The following is a 17,306-nucleotide window of genomic DNA, read 5'->3' on the forward strand; positions in this document are numbered from 1 at the left end:
ACGCAGAAACCGTTGGTGAGTGCTGCTGCTACAATACCCAGGAAACACAGACAGCAGTGGAAGACAGAAATTTCACTTTCAGAAATCTAAAATATGTTTATAGAGAGCTACGGCAGGCAGATCAAAGCCTGATCGGCTGGCATTTCAAATCACCCAAGCATGTCCTCGCTTAGGTCCAAACACCATTCAGACTAGAGCCATGAAGCACTGCCTGCAGGCTGGCCTGGCCTGACCGTGAATTTATACATCTTTATGTTTTATATCTTTAAGGCATCTTTGAGGTATATATTTTATTGCAACTTAATAAACCCAATCAAACAAAATCCCCACATACCTCACAGCTTTAAGAAACACAAGCACAGCAATGTAAGTTTCAGTACATCTAGTTCTGGTTATTTACCATCATTCTAACTTTGACATGTTAAACTCTTAAGCTGTTTTTTAACAACCAATTCAGCAGACCTTTTAAACTTGCATACGTATACTCTGGAAGTGTAAGTGTTTATTAACAGTTATCTTCCTCAACTGATTGCAAACATTTGATTGCACACTTAAGGTTATGATGGAAAAGAGCTGAAGATATACATTGCTGTACTTACACTTTCTGAATGAGAGATAACAAGATGCATTTCAAAGAGCTAATTTCTGGACTGCATAAAAATCAAATACTGCATTCAACTGGATTGGGTTCTAAGGTATGGAAATACTGTTCTACTTGTTGATATCTTTAACAAGGTATAGCAGGATTACAGAATGTAAACTATAAGTCTTTATTCAACGTTGGAAATTAAAAACAACAGATGTGGCTGGCCTGCATCCATGGGACTCTGCAATTATATTTTAAATCTAGAATGCAAATGCAGTATCTCACACACAGATAAGCAAATCCACTTGATTTCCCCGAGCTACGTGCTCTATTCTACTTCCAGAGTTCTGTTTTAATCAGAAAAGATAAACCACAACCATTATTAGTTCATTTGATTATGGTAAATGATGCCACATTTTAGAGCAGGAAAAAAACCACTCAGTGTAACTGGATATTGCATCCAGTTTTTAAAAGACTAGAAATGCCCAATTTTTTTTTTTTTTTTTCCCAAAAGAAAATGCACCTGACAAAACCTTGGAATTACTTTTAGGACATTTTGAAAATCTCAGGTCTGATGAATATAACTGCCTCAGAGAAATTATTTTCTTCTTTAAAACATTTCTCTACGGATGAAAACCATGAACACCACAAACTTGTCAAAGCTTTACTCATCAGATGCAAACACTCAGAAATATATTCAACAAAACAATTTTGTAACACAAAATGAAAATATAGAAATATTCATCTAATCAGACAGTTGCTGGAAACCTCTCCCAGCCTTTTTTGGCACGTTAACCAAACCTGTGAAGTTATAATCACCTTGCTAGACCTGTCCCTTTACACCACCAAACTTGTGGAAGCAGTGATGCAATGCAGTAAACTAATCCTAACCATCCTTCATCGTGCCATGAACATTAGAGCAGAGCTGTAGGAAAGTGGAAGCTCTCCTCCTGGCTCCAGCTAACACTGCAGTTATAAGCCAGGTCAGGAGAGGAAAGTTTCCCCTGCAGAATAACATACAGCCAACTTAAGTCAATCCCAAATTAAGCCATATACAAGTTTTTAGATAAAGCCTATGCAACATCATTGGAAAAGACGGATCAGTTATCCCAGGTAATCTCAGATGTGTGGGAAAGAGTTGTTCTAGACATCATTTTGCCCCAGGATTCTAGAAGGAAAGAAACAAAGAATCCCTCTCCAGCCATCAACCTAATAGTGAAGGGTTAGAAAGTCTTATGCAATGTATGGCATAAGCTCAGATACAGCTGAACAGACTCGAGGGCATCTCTGGGGAGGAACTGGAAATACTCAGTCCCAGCAACTTCCTTCCTTTCCTTTTCTGCCCAAGAGAGAGCAGGGGAAATCAATAGAGGAATCTCAATTAAACAGCCTCTGACTGAATGCAGTACAGTTGTCTGGTCAATGTGATGGAGGAGGGAGCAGTGATAATTTACCATCTCTTCCAGGCATGTTTGCCATGAGATGGCAGATGGAGAAGATAACGGATAGGCAAAAATATCACGCATACTGTCAGTTCTTTTTCCTAACTCACACAAATGCCTGCAAGCTATGCAGGGCAGGGAAACACGTGCGCCTTGTGCAGGATTAGGCAGTCTAGCCATGCAAAGGACTGGGTACTCTGCAGCTGGCCATCTCCCCCTGCAGCCAAGACAGACATTTGCTAAGTTACTGCAGTTGTTCAATCATATTAACCACGCGGAGGGTAAGGCACTTGTTTCCCTGAAATCCCACTAAGATTATCACATTGCATTTAACCGCTTCCAAGGAACAGACAGCGAGAGTGAGTGAATGAGAGGGAGGGGGAGCAAGACAGCAAGAGGGGGAGAGAGAAAGAGAAAGCAAGAAAGGGAGGGAGAGATGCAGTTGTGGCAAATGAGCTGTCTTCAGACTCAATCCACTAAAGCTTCAGAAGTATGAAACACACGTGGACAGTCACTAAGGAAATACCTACAGTGAAGCTTAGGATCGCTGCAATTTGATGCACCAACAGTTCCTCTTGTAATACGCCACTGGCATTGCCTACCCCTTCAGAGAAAAACAGCTTGTCACTTTGCAAACTGGAATAACCAACTGTGCAAAAATTTGTAAAAAGGAGGAATAATTAATCTTTAAAATTTTGTAGCACTTTGAAGATATCACAGTGTCTCAGGTTTTGAGATCAGTGTTTTACAGGGAATATAAAGAAGCAACTGTCTTAAAAAGGGCTCCTTTCCACTCTACAGTTTTCCTCTAAACTTATCAACTGCTGCATTTAATTACCGTTGCAATATGCATCTAGAGCACTAAGGTCTTCCTTCTCTTTAGAGTGGAAAAATAATGTAATAGTGTGCATTAACAATGACACACAGGGGAGGTTCTGACTGGATATAAGGAAACACTTTTCACTGGGAGGATAATTAGGAATTGGAAGAGGCTGCACAGAGCATTTGTGGAATGTCTGTTCCCAGGCATTTTCAAGACCTGATGGGAGAAAGCCCTGAGCAACCTGCTCTGAACTCAGTGTTGACTCTGCTTTGGACTAGACAACGTCCTTCCAACCTGAGCAATTCAATGGTTCTATAGTCTACTGTCAGCTAAAATGTATCAAGTTCCCCAAAAGCACCACAGAGAACCCCAGGAGTTTTGCAGAAAGTTTTCAAAATTAGATTTTTTTAAAAATAATATCCATCAGGAATTTTTTTCCAAGTACCAGGTTGCACTACTTATGCACGGTGCAATTAAATCAATGGTATGACTGAAAACCTTTTAGTAAAAACACATTTGTAATAAATTTATGAAGTGCATGCAATAAAATTTAGCAAAAGACCAAAAAAAAAAAATCAAGTATCTACTTTTTGGCATATTCATTGTAAATAAGTGATGGCTTTCCACTGAATTCCTTTTATAAATATCAGTAACAGCATAATAATTTACAGGCAACATTAAATGTGTTTCTTCATAACAGGTATTTCTGATTAACACTGCGTCCCTTCTTAAAAGTACACATATTCGTCAAAGCAGACAAACCCCCATGCAGCCTGAGGAAGCAGATGCAGACACCCATGCAGAAAGTACTTCGCAGGTCCAACATATCCTCACCTTGAGGTTGGGTTTTGAGAGGAGTTTCAACAGTTCTCTGATCTCACTGCTCAGTGGCTTGCTCTGCAGCTCCTCAGCCAGCTGGGTGGGAGATGGAATCGACACAAAGACCATTAGCAAAGCGTTGTTTTACCCAGTGCATCAGTGACAACCCAGAATCTATCTTGTTCAAGGTTATTACTTTCCAGTGTGTTCAAACAGAAGCCAGCATGAAGAAAAACACCATCAATCACCACGCTTCTTTTTCTGGCCCTCAGTGGACCAGATTTAAGCCAGGCCTTTTGGCTCAGTTTAACACAAGTAATCATTTCTGGCAAGGGTGCAGCCAGATCACATTCTGATTTATAGCGATGGGGGCAAATCCCAGCACTTCATTTAAGTGAATGGTCCTTTGCGTGCAGACAAAGGACTGCTTGTAAAAATGACTGGATCAAACTTTGACACTGTCTATAAAAAACAGTTTCGAATGAGGTGGTGAAATCCACACTGCTTCCAAAAACCCACAGTAGCTGTGCTGTTTAGGACTGGGATAAGAAAGCAAAGTGCCCCTACAGTGCAAGCAATCTGAACCTTTTATTATGTTTACACATACACTGGAAGGAGCTTGTTAAACGTGAAGCGGGTTAATCATAATATAGTTTATAACAGGTCATCAGCAATTCAAGCCCCTAAAATGCACAAACTATGTCCTAACAACAAGATCAGTAATTTATGTTTGGTTATACTACAAAATTGTGGTTTGGTGAACAATAGAGCAGCAGTCTAACGTTTAATCCCACGGCTATTTGGCTCATGTCTTGAGTTTTTCTTATCACGACATTCTCAACTAATGTGGACTCAAGAGGCATATTTTACTGCAGGATTTCAGACTCAAACTATTTTTCCAGAGAAGGAAAAGCTAAAACATATTTCACAACATTGAACTTTAGTTTAAAATTCTGAAGCTACATGGCTCATAATCCAAAACATGATTTTAGATAATCACTTATTTTCTTTGCATTAAATCAGTATCATAAAAATGTCTCAAAGAAAGATTTGCAGCAAGTAATTTTATTCGTCTAGCCTAATTTTAAATTTGTACTTCCATTTTTTATAAGTTTTCAAGATAAATGGATACAAGTATATTTCGCATAATTATATATAATAGAAAATTCTAGAAGCAATTATAGACATCAGACATGGTTTGAATACTTTTTTTTTTAACCTTCAAATTAATACAGGGGTAACAGGACTGAAACAAAAATTCATCACCTACAGTCTCACAGTCTTTTAACTATAATTCACAGATAAAAATGTCCATCAAATACATCAATGCTAATCTTAACAGTATTTGTGTCTTAATACCAAAAGATGAGAAAACGATCTCTGTAGGAAAGGTCAGAATGAAATATTTTAGGCACATAAAGCCAAGTATTGAGGTAATCTGACTGCAATCTAGTCTGAATTTTCTATGGAAAAGCTCTGCAAAGCTGAAAATAATCTGTGATAAGAATGACAGCAGGTATATGACACAGGTTCCCCTTTCATTCTTTAGCTTGTACTACTCATCACTAGAGAATAAAAGATATTCATTCGTGTTTCATTGATAAAGACTAGTAATCCCTCAGTAAGAACGACTACTTCAGCATTTCTCTCAGATGAATTGTGCACAAGCATCTATTAACTTCAGCGGAATCTGCATTTGCTTTGGTGGTGCAAATATAAATGCAGGCACATAAGGTCTAGAACAGTGAGAAACAGAATATTTTGTTATTGCTTTAACAGACTTTTTGATCTCATAATTTAGAAAATATTTGTTCAGAAATGAAACAATTAAAAATTTGTTTTCATTCATATAATTTACAAGGTTTTTCCAAATATTTCCATAAAAGTCTTAAAGGAATATGTAACACCCTGTAATAGAAGAGGAGGAGGAAGACAAAGATTGATAGAGAAGGAGGAAGACAAATCTGTTTCCAGATTGGCAAACAGATATCACCAGAGCTGCTTGTTGTGCTGCTAGCAGTTTTGGGCTGGATTTTTATTGGTGGTTGTTGAAGTGCCAAGATTTGTGACAGCTACCAGCAGCAGTACAAACTATATGGAATACTTCGGGCACACTGATACCATGCCGACACCTCCTACGCCAAAGACTGCAGGAGAAGCTGTCTGAGAACCTCTTCTATGATTCTCTGTTGAGGGAACCATAACATTTCACTACGTTCTTTATGAAGAGCTGCCACTATAGAGAGGGGAAGACAAAGCAAGGGAGAGGGGCAGATGTGGAGTGAGGCTGGCGAGATGAGGAGCACCGGGGCCGGGGGGTTTAAAGCTTCTGGAGAAAGTTTTGAAACTTCTTTTACCAGAACAGTCTTTCTAATAACCTAGAGGCCCTATTTGCCGTATATACCTATACTGCCAGCGATGTTTAGAACATTTGCTTGAAATCAAGAGTCCTCTGTCTGACACTGTTGCTCCAAAATAAGAGGCAAACAGAATCTCTGACAGGAAATTCAGCCTAAAAGTCACTGGGGGTGAGGAGAGAGAAGGTATGGCAGCTAGGAATATGAAAATGTTTAGAAAAGAAGCCTCATGACAATTGTTACCTCTAAAATTGCTTTAAAAAAATAACACAAGAATAAAAACACACTCCTTAAACAGTTTTTAGTTACGTTAGCAGCACCTCAAATTTGGGTTTTAGATCAAACAGGAAATATTCACTTGCTAATACCTCCTTGTTTGTTTAACTATAGAACAGTTACTATCACTAGGAAGACAAAACATTAATTTAAAGACTATTGAAATAAAAGTGTGTTTTATATCACCAACATGCTCTTAAATCCCTGAAGTTGACAGCTAGTCAGACAAATGTGCCAAAAATTGAATAGCACTTTAATCCTGGAACTTCATGGGTTTTAGAGTTACAAACCCACTGCATGTAAATTAGCTTCCTCAAAGTTTGCTGATAACTACTGAGACACAGAAAATCCTGCAGTGTGCTAGCCTGACTTCAGCTGCCAAAGGACATCCTCATTCTATGGCACAGTGCGCATAAAACCAGCTGTTCAGCTACACGTAAGCAAAAATGAAGAACCAGCAAGAGGATCTTTAAAAAGAAGCCATGCTTAAAAAGTAGGCGGATGTCTAGAGACACTCATGTCCCAACATAAGTACATTTTAAAAATACTACCATATATACATAATAATACATTCATAGGGTTAAAAACCCCAACCCCTCTCAACTGAGTGACAGAGTACTTTAATTTGGGGATTTCCAAAAGTATACGTTTTAAATGGGGCTGAACAAAGAATGCGATTGCTCAGCATTTCTGAAAATATCAAGAACTAAGTTGTGCATCCAAAAATAAGAAATTATTCTTATTAAGAATTTTAGCCCAGAGATCCATAACACAAATGTTAACAAGGATTATTAATATGTCACCAAGAACTTAATGAAGAGAATTTCAACCAGCTTTCTAATTTTCAAAATTACTATCAACATTATTCAAAGCTACTTGAAGGTTAAAAAAATATTACTAATATATGCCTGATGTCAAAGCTAATGCATTATTATATTTGGTATGTTACAGGATATAGCTCTCCTCCTACTGAAACATGATTAAATTACATTATATCCTTTTTTCAATAGACTTCAAATATGTTTAATTTAGGTTTTTGTTAAAATGTTACCATTCTCAATTCACAACATCTAATCATTTGTAAAATTTAAAAATCAAAAGCTATTAATTATATAAAAAGATAGTTAAGATTTTAAAGCATCTATAAAGTATGTGAAGTTTCAAACATGCTGTATTTGAAACAGATCCTAATACATATTGCCTTTTCCAAAAAACAACCTGAGATCATCAATTGCAACAAAGATTTCTGGATTTCACCTAAACCACAGTTTATTAAACATTTCTCTATCCTGGCCTACCTCGGGTTCAGTCATAGTTTATACAGGTGTGTGCACAATTCATCTGAATCCTAGAATTAACCAAATAGCAAGAAATGGCAGGTTGGATTTTTTTCTTTAAAATAAAAATTATAGCAACAGGAAATTAACTACTCCATCAATGCCGACCACTTTTACAATTTATTTTTTGGTTATGAAGGTAATTTGGAAAGCTCCAATATCAATAAATCACTACTGTACTTTTTCTTAAACAGTTTTTGATTCTTTTTTTAACAAGCCTCCTTCCTAGGCATTTCATATGCTTCATTTCTGTAGTATTATCTGTCATTTTTCATGTTCTGTCAGCAGTGCTGCTATCTCATTTGTCTTTATTTTTCCAAAGCATTCCTCTTGTCTGTGACTTTCTCAAAACAGTAATAGTTGACAGCTTTTCCCCTCCCAGTAGAATTCCAACCTGTAATTTCTATTACGTAGTTACTAAAGCAGAACAAGAGGCTATCGCTATCTAGATGCAATGTTTTTATAACAGGCAAGTGAATAAAAATCAAAGTAGTATCAGCAACAAGCCCAGTGATGACAGCACCTTTGGAAACATTTGCAGCTTCTTATGATTTCAGCTCAGAGGATTACATTCATATGTTTGCACTATGAGGAGTTCTGCTTGCAGACAGTTTTTTGGGAGACTTGGTACCAGTGATCTCAGCAGGGGACACTTACATCATCTGCCAAGGCTGCTGCACCGTGTAGTATGGGCACTGGGTTCTGTTTTTCGTAATAATGCAGTTTTTCATGAATCTGGAAGACAATAGCACAAAGCGTAAGTTTATTTAGCAGCACGAGAAACGGTACAAAACGACCCTGTTGAGCTAACTGATCTGTTGAGTGTCTGTAACTAAAGAAACATCCTTATAGTAATGTACAGGCAGCAATCATGTAAATGTAATTCATCATCATCCTCTGCTGAAGTGCTAAGAATATGAAATCAGATGGAAAAAATGCTCAGTATGTAGACCAACCCACAGAAAAACTAAACATTTGTGATTTTTCTCTCCTGGCTTTCTCTGTCCATATTTCTAACATATTGCTTTAAGTATCAATTACATTTTATATTGCTGCTGAAAACACAAAGCATAAAGTGTTTATCCCCAAGATGGATATAAAAAACCCTGTAAATTATGATTTATGAAGTGAAATAATAGCCTGCCACCCACATCTTAACAGACAGCTTGGTGGAGTGGCTGCCGTCATTAAAATAATTCAGAAACAAGGGCAAAGTAGTGCTAATATGAATTCTAACACATCTGAAAGAAAAAGGCAGTCCTTCAGCAAGTTAAAGTCATTTAGGAGCATTTAAAGTTTTTAATGGGGAGTTATCAACATTAAAAATGCAGTGTGCTTTGGTTCTTTCAAAGGGGGAAAGGATACACCATCATTTAAATATCCAGCCTCTTCCCTCCTCCGCAAGTTATGCGTTTCAAAATTCAGATTTTTCCAGTGTGAAAGCTTTAGAGCCAAAATATTTTAAAGCTTCTAATAAGTTTCTTAAAAGTTATTTCAGAATGGCATAAAGTACTATATTAAACATTCAATTTTATTTGCATTATTTTCCTGAAGATACACAGACATACAAGTATTAATTAAAATTTAAGAAAAGACAACAGTAGTCTGAACTGATGAAAACACACCCCATTCTTAGATTTCTACTTTAGTTCCACTGCCCTGAAGGAGGCATGGACTCCAGATGGTTGGAGGAGTTGCAGAAGGAGCTAAATCAGGGACTTCTGCGCTTGGCAAGGAGGCGAAGACGAGGTCTGGCAGAGGCCGTGGGGTGCAGAACTTGGCTGAGGAGCCCCTCGTGTCCTTGGGGTACGGGAACCCCGATGATACTCTACCTCTCCTCAGCACGCTACTGGGGGAGGAATGGGACAGACGCCAGGCAGCAAGGACAGCTTTAAAGAGCAACCAAACCAGTGGTCTTTGCACACTGAAGATGTTTGGAATTGACTGGATCGTATCTGTTTTGCCCTGACTGTTCCCTCCAGCCTTCCCCCCTCTTCCACATTTGCTTTTCTCCGCTTACTTTTACCTCTGGCAGCACTCACTCCTCTCATTGCTCAGGACTCCCTCAGCCTTCTCCCCCGCCCTTTCTTTTGAATTTAAACTGAACTCCTAACAACTACACCCATAACAAGATAATGCCATGTCAATGACACTTGTGCTTGCCATTCTTCCCGTCTTCTGCTGTGCTTCATAACACTTTCTAAGTCCATGCCTGTTTTTACTCATTTAGACTATAGGTTCTTTGAAGTAAAGGCCATACGATACGCTGTTAATGCAACATGACATAGCAAGATCTAAGTCTTGGTCAATTCCTTCATCATTTCTGTGATTATGAAATATGATTATTTCTGTACGTCATTGGTTAAAGGATACCGAAGTGCTGAAACATCAAGGTGAAGCTTGAAGACACCACAGTTGCTCATTTGCTAAGCTGTAAAATTATTTGTTCTGAACAGCAAGTATTTGTACCTCATCCGGAAACTAAATGCAAAGCACTATTATCTCCAGAACATGAGTCTGAATTTTACATAGCTTATGTAGATACTGTTTACTCAGCAAAGTAAGACTAAGCCATACTGGATGTCACCAAAAGTATAAGTGACTGGACAATTTCATATTTCTAGCTCACAAAGCACAGAAACTAAACAAAACAAGGAGCTGCAGCTCCCTGAGTTTAGCAGAAATTTGTGATTTACTTAGACTGTGAACTTGAATAACTAAAAGGTATAATAAATCAAAAAGTCTCAAATCCATCATTTTTTTTGGTTGCTTTGGCCAACATCTTGATTTTATCCAGGCTGAGCTTCCATCAACTCTGAGGTTAAAAGCAGTTGCCCATGCTACCTTCTGCTTTCTGAAAGAAAACAGAAGTGCCACTGCCAATGAAGCTGTTTTTACCCTGGACAACCTGCAGGTGTCTTTACCAGTGAAATTAAAAAAAAGAAAAAAAACCCAAACAAACAAACAAAAAAATGCTGAGACATTCTTGCATAACCCATCTTTGAAAAAATGTTATAAAATTGTAAATTCATGCAACAAAAAATAGGGTTTTAAGATGAGGTACTGTGTAACTTTAACAAGTTATTGGCTCTGCCTATAACCAGCAAATGGCTGAAAACAAATTTTTATTTTCCTAACAGTGGATATTGGAATCCAGTTAAGCATTTAAGGAAAATCATTAAGATTTTATTGGATTATGGAGGAGTTGTAGAGAGTAACTGCCTAACCAAATCTGGAGCAAACAACAGAAGCTCATCAAGTAAGCAGGAAAATTTAACTATTACTAGACAGTTCTAGATATTAGCTTTTGCTACATCAGGTTGGAAGTTTTATTAATTTACTGTACTGGCACGATGAGTGACTCTAGGGATAAACATTACATGTTCTATAGTAACAGACACTGCAAACTCAGCACGCTTCCATTCGAGATGCAATACGGTGTTTTTAAAAAAAATCTGATTTTATTTAACAGATAGTATTTTGCCTTGTTCGTTAGCTGAATATTTTTTTAATCAGATCTTTATATGACAGTATCTGTCTTCCATCTCTTTGTAATTTAAAGCATTTACCTAAGAAAATTTAAAAAGCACTAGTCTGTGCACAAAGCTGCAATCAGCGCAAAATACAAGGATTACCTTTCATATCAGTATAAAATTATCATATGCATCATAAAAATGCTACTTCCTACTGCTCTCCTACGGTTACCACCTACCTCTAACTTCTGGATAACTAATGTATTCATAATGTATGCAGCACTTATATATAATAGCTTCCTGAATGCAGTAAGACAGGAGATTTGGTGCAATTCAACTGATAAAGCAAACATTTCAGTGAGGCAAAAATGCATTTTCAGGCAACTTCCATGAGCCTAAAAATGTGTTCCAAGATGTTTTGGTCCGTAATTTTCCCCACAGATCACGGTAAGGCTGACTGGCCTCTACTCCCCCACATTGTATTTTTGGCCTCTACTCCCCCACATTGTATTTTTGGCCTTTTTTGAAGATGGGTACAGCACTTGCCTTTCCCTAGTCACTGGGGACTAGGTCATCTCTGTTGCCTTTCAAGGATGACAGAGCACTCTTGCAAACTCACCTGGTGGCCTTTGAATTTCCCAGACTTCAGGGTGATGAATGACTGCATTTATGACAAGCACCTTTAGAAAAACTACCGTGCACACAGCCAAACGTTTTGGCAAGTTCTCCACATCCTGTCTTTCAGCTAATTATTTTCCCAAATCTGAAATTTGTAAATCATGCTAATACACGCACAACTAGCATTATATTTCCAAAATTCAATTCTTACACAAGTAGAATTTGAAATTTAAATATCTAGATTAAGTGACCACATTGATGAAAATGAATACAGTGTGAGCCAGGCAAACACAGAAATGAAAAGCAAAACAGGACATGGTGGTGCAAGTACTTTGCCCCTGTACAAATCTCACTCAATGAAATTAAACTGGAACAGAAATTAAAACCATCCTGAAACACTTTGAGAGAAGTATGAGAGTGGATTCAAAGTAGTGGAAGAGAGAGCACTTATGTACTCAAGATAAAACATTTCATATTTGCAACAATTTGTTTGAGCTTCATTCTAAAGAATTCTATTTGATACAAAAGGCAAATTTATCTTACATTCTGTGGCTATACCGGATGTCCAGTAACTTTAATACCATTGCCTTCTCTCTAGTAGAAACGTATGGAACGTATGGAGAATATAGGACTGTATCATGCTTAAAAAATAGAAAATATAGTACATCTGTTTTAAGTTCTTCTGACATTTAAGTGCAAAGCTTGAACCCTGAAAATCTGTTCACAGATGAGACCGAGTCTGTTAAAGCAAGAGTTATGTATTGTAAATAAAACATATAAAGCTGTTCTGCTGAACAGATGACTAAGTTGCTGGGGGTTTGTTTTTTGATTTTTATTTTTTTTTATGACTACCTATTCTTTTCACTGTAGGGTACTTTGGGAAGACTTACGAGGTTCTGTGCAAACTGACAATCTACAGTGAAGATATGCCCCAAGAGGGAAAAACAATCATTTGCAAATTTATACAATTTTTGGCACATTTGTAGGCAAGGGAAATTGTTTCTGGACTTTCCCAGAGAGATTGAATAAAGCTTTCTGTAACAAAATATAGCACAAATACGTTTTTTGCAGTGTCCCCAGCCTGGACTATTTCAAAACCCACAGGGAGCTTTCTGAGTCAGAAAAACAAAATCTTAATCAAAGTATCCTACAAAATAAGCTTAATTTCTCCTTTTAGATGCCTTAATTTCTAGGTACAGTTCCAATATCATATGGCTGAAAACACCACAGAGGAGGGGGATAAGCATGTACACAGAATAATATTGTCAGTTTCCAATACCCCAGCTCCTTCTAGGAAGGAATCCCCTTAATACAAGAATAATTTTATTAGTATTTAGTGGGCTCTGGTACAGTTGTGTAAGCAGGACTTTTCTGAAAGGCTCTACAGAACAATACTACACACCTACAAACTAAATACCTGGCTTCAGAAAGGGTAGCTTGTATCAGTATTACAGTCCAAGGTTTATTAGCAATCTTTTAGAAAGTTCTCCACCTGTAAAGTTTCTGGAAAATTTAAAACAGAGCTCCAAAATGGACTATTTTCATAAGATGATGCCACCCAAGAAATGCAGTATGTCAGACACGTTATCTCCTTTTTCTGAACTTGAAGAAATATAGTCTTTAAACTGCTTGATGTACCTACGGCTTCACGCATAGGAACAGAATGTTTTTAAAGGAGATACTAAAAGTGTCAGCAAATTGAAAGTAGAGTTCTCTGTAACTGCTTTGAAAAAATAGCTTCCCATCAATGCCAACGAGCTATATTAAAGATGCAGAAAACTGCTAGAATTAATGGAGTTTCAAATGTTCTATACATCAAAGCAAAATAAATTTCCAAAACAGAGACAGAAGCCTATTTATGAAAAATAATTTTGAGATGTAAACATAACATTAAGACTTTTGCCTTTCAGTTTTCACAGCCTTCTCCATTCCTTTCCCTGCTTCTCTATATCATGACATTGGCTTTGTCTTTCTGTCCTCTCTTCCCCTCCTCTTTTCCATCTCAAAAGTATTTTTTCAGCTTCCTTGCTTCCACTTTCTTTTTTCTACTTTCTAAATAGAGATTATTGACAATCAACACATTTAAGTCACCTGGAACTACCTTGCTGCTCATATGCTTATATTCATGTGAATACTCTACTCTGTGGGTACATACTGAATGACTCCACACCTCTCAATTGTTTGAGCAAGCACTAAAACTAAATTTTACATACAGAATAGGTTAAAAGAATTTTTACCTTCTTTCCTCCAGATTATTTAACTTGTTACATGGATTGATCAATCTAAATTTTAGGAGGAACTAGCAAAGAAAGTAAACCCGACAACTGGACTGTGAAGATGTATTACGCTGTAGTGGTCCAGTGCAAGGTTTAATGCCCACAGATAGGCCTTGTTTGAAAAGCATATGCAAAAAGCATTGGTGGTGGAGAGAACAACAGGTAGCAAAATGCAGAAAGGACCCAAATCAAAACAAAGCTTTTAGTAATAATCAAGAGCAGGGGAGGAATAAGGTGCCAAAAAGTTAACAGGAGACAAACTTAGTCTTTTTGACAGAACAACTGGCATAGGTAAAGAAAAAGTGTATGTAAGAATATATATGCAAACACTTATAACCTCAAAACCACTATATCAACATCAGTGAGCCATACTAGCATATAAAACACAAGAAACATCACACACATTTGTGAAAATATTCTGCCAACCACACAGGGGTGTCACCAACTACTCAGACATGTCAACACCTCTGGATAAGAGCTTTTTTTACGGCAATGACACCATCCTGACAATACGCACTGAAGAGGATCTTGTGATAAGTTTGTACTGACCATCGTTCTAAGGCAGACAGTAATTCTGGAACAGAGTGCATCACCTTTTGAGAAACATCAGAGGCTTATATCCTTTTATTAGTTATATAAACATTCCCTTACTTGGGTACGATTTTACCGGATGAGATATCTCCCAGTATGGAGATAAGGTACCTGCAAAATTGGGCTAATTACACGCATGCATGAAAACATGCAACACCATCTTTGTTTAATGCAACAGAACAATTGGCACTGAGGACCTAATCACCACACCATGTACATTTCTGGGGTTTTACTCTGGACTAGCCTAGTCTAGTCTCGTCTGCTGAATACCCATTAGCAGCTAATCTCATTGTTTTGTTTCAGCAGAAAGGAATCCATCTCATGTACTGGACTGCTCATGCTTGCTGATGCAAACCAAAGCAGCACAAGTTGAGAAGATGGGAAACAGCTTTAAAAAATGCACTCCTAATCTGAACTAGAATGTCAATATAAACACACATACGAAGCACCAAGACATGTCTAGAAGACAGGCATTGAGCATATTGTTGTAGAAAGCCCATAACAGTAGGCAGAACATTTCCCCTAACTGCTCTCTTCATTATATTCTTCATAATATATCAACAACAAAAGTGTCTGAAATCAAAGCACTGACAAAAGCCATGCAGCTTCTGTATTTATTGGCTTAGTCACTTGCATGGATGCATAATGAAAGACTCTCTTCTATAGAGAAGCTGTTAACTGTCCACCAAAGTTTCAGGTTCACGTACCGTTTGCAAAGAAGTCTTTAATTCCACTAGTGGCACCACAAACCGGGGAGATGCTACTACAAAGAGGACCATGTTTACATTAAGAAGCCACAACAGATGAAGAGAATGGAAAAAGAAAGCAAAAGAGAAACTGGTGAGGCAGTAAGTGCTAGTTTTGGCTTCATCTGCAATTTGTGTCCTGCATCTGTAATATCTGGAACAAGAGAAATCATTCCAAGGCACTCATGACTGCAAAGATATTTATGAATAGTTCCAACATTTACACAGTGAGATTTCAAGATGAGAATTAAGGTTTTCATTTGATCACTAATGGTACTACCTTAACTCTGGGATTTAGACAGTGAGTTCACTGTCTAAATTGACCAACAACTTTGAGTCAAGGTAAAACAAAGTACTTGGAAGGAAAAAAGAAACTATGGGCTACAATGAAACAAATGAAAATAACCATAAAAACATTTGCAAATTATAACTGCATACCATCATCTACGCTGAAAGAGTATGCGCATTTTGCTTGATGTAGAATTTTAATTAAAAGATTGATTCCCTCCTCTTCTCCTCCCAGATCCCTAGTGTATCAGATTAAAGGAACCAGAAACAATAGCCAGTTTTTTGCTTTATTTTCATCATTTAGCGGGTGTCTGTAAGCCCATTTAAACAGCACAGAAATATGGACTGAATGCAAAACTACTCATTTGATCCCAAACCTTCCTATAGTACTTATCATTGCAGCTTTGGCACACTAATGAACTTAAATATATGAACAACTCTGCAGTAATATGGCGTGGTGAACACATGAGGTGTAGGAAAACTGAGCAGCAAATCGAATGCCAACTAATTTCAAATACCCAATGCAACATCTTGAAAACTGACTTTCTTAGAACACATACAGCCTTTAAATCACATTCTATTCAGGCCAATTGACTTGAATTGCAGTTAGAGGCATAGAACATTGCTAAGAATTTAGCATTATGTATCTTACAAAAGACAAACAAAATAAAAATGCATAAATCATAGCTAACTACTCAAAGTTTGGAAAGAGAATTTCATTCCCCATAGTAACATTAAATTGCTTCAAATATAAATTAAGTGATTGCACAGTGCAGAAAGGCTTTTGAGAGAATGTTACAAGTATCAAAGCAACCCTCTGAAGACATAAAAACAGATATTCAGATACGTCGATTCTGGCCCAATTTTCCACAGCAAAAAGTTTCATCACAACAGATGAGCAATTCTCTTTCAAGCCTTTGTTCGAAAAAGCAGAAGCATTAAGTTCAAAAGAATTCAAAAGCAGGCTAATGGCATGGAAATATTTCTGCCTAAACAGTTAAGTAGTCAGAAGTCATTCAGAACAACAATGTTAGACAACCTTAACAAAAGAACTAAAAACTTGCACTATAATAAAAGAATCATAAGCTTCTTTATCACTGTAGCATGAAATTACTTTAAAAAAATCAGAAAGCCTGCAGATTGTCTGGTATAAACCATTGTAAAGGGCTTGGCTGTGAGAGAGTTCCTTTTCTTCATAGCAGCCCGTATGGTGCTCTGTTGTAGATCTGTGACCAAAACAGTGTTGACAACACAGCAGTACTTTAGCTATTGCTGAGCAGCGCTTGTGCTGCTCAAGGCCTTCTCTGTTCTCGCTCTGTCCCCCACAGTGAGTAGGCTGGGGGTGCACAAGAAGTTGGGAGGGGACACAGCTGGGACAGCTGACCCCGACTGACCAAAGAGATATTCCACACCATATAATGCCATGTTTTTCCAAAGCAGCCATGGCTTGGGGACTGGATGGGCATTGGTTGGCTGGTGGTGATTGCTTTTGCATCATTTGTTTCTATCCCCTGCAAACAGCTAGAACAGGGAATAATCTGTATTGGGTTTGCATGGCAAGGTTTTGGTAGCGGGGGGGCTATAGCGGTGGCTTCTGTGAGAAGCTGCGAGAAGCTTCCCCTATGTCCGATAAAGTTAATGCCAGCGGGTTCCAAGACGGACCCGCCGCTGGCC

At 37.7% G+C, this 17,306-nt stretch overlaps 1 protein-coding gene across 1 annotated transcript in view; it reads right to left on the minus strand.

Moving 5' to 3' along the window:
* The window catches only part of MPP7 (MAGUK p55 scaffold protein 7), a 119,118-nt gene that overhangs the window by 62,408 nt on the left and 39,404 nt on the right, over nt 1–17,306 (minus strand). Inside the window, exons 4-5 of the mRNA XM_050892318.1 lie at nt 8,298–8,375; nt 3,686–3,766 (exon numbers count right to left, since the gene is read on the minus strand). Of these exons, the coding sequence (XP_050748275.1) occupies nt 3,686–3,766; nt 8,298–8,375 (159 nt within the window). The remainder of the gene's footprint in view (nt 1–3,685; nt 3,767–8,297; nt 8,376–17,306) is intronic.

This window comes from Gymnogyps californianus, chromosome 2 (genome assembly GCF_018139145.2).
Source record: "Gymnogyps californianus isolate 813 chromosome 2, ASM1813914v2, whole genome shotgun sequence".
Taxonomy (NCBI): Eukaryota; Metazoa; Chordata; class Aves; order Accipitriformes; family Cathartidae; genus Gymnogyps; species Gymnogyps californianus.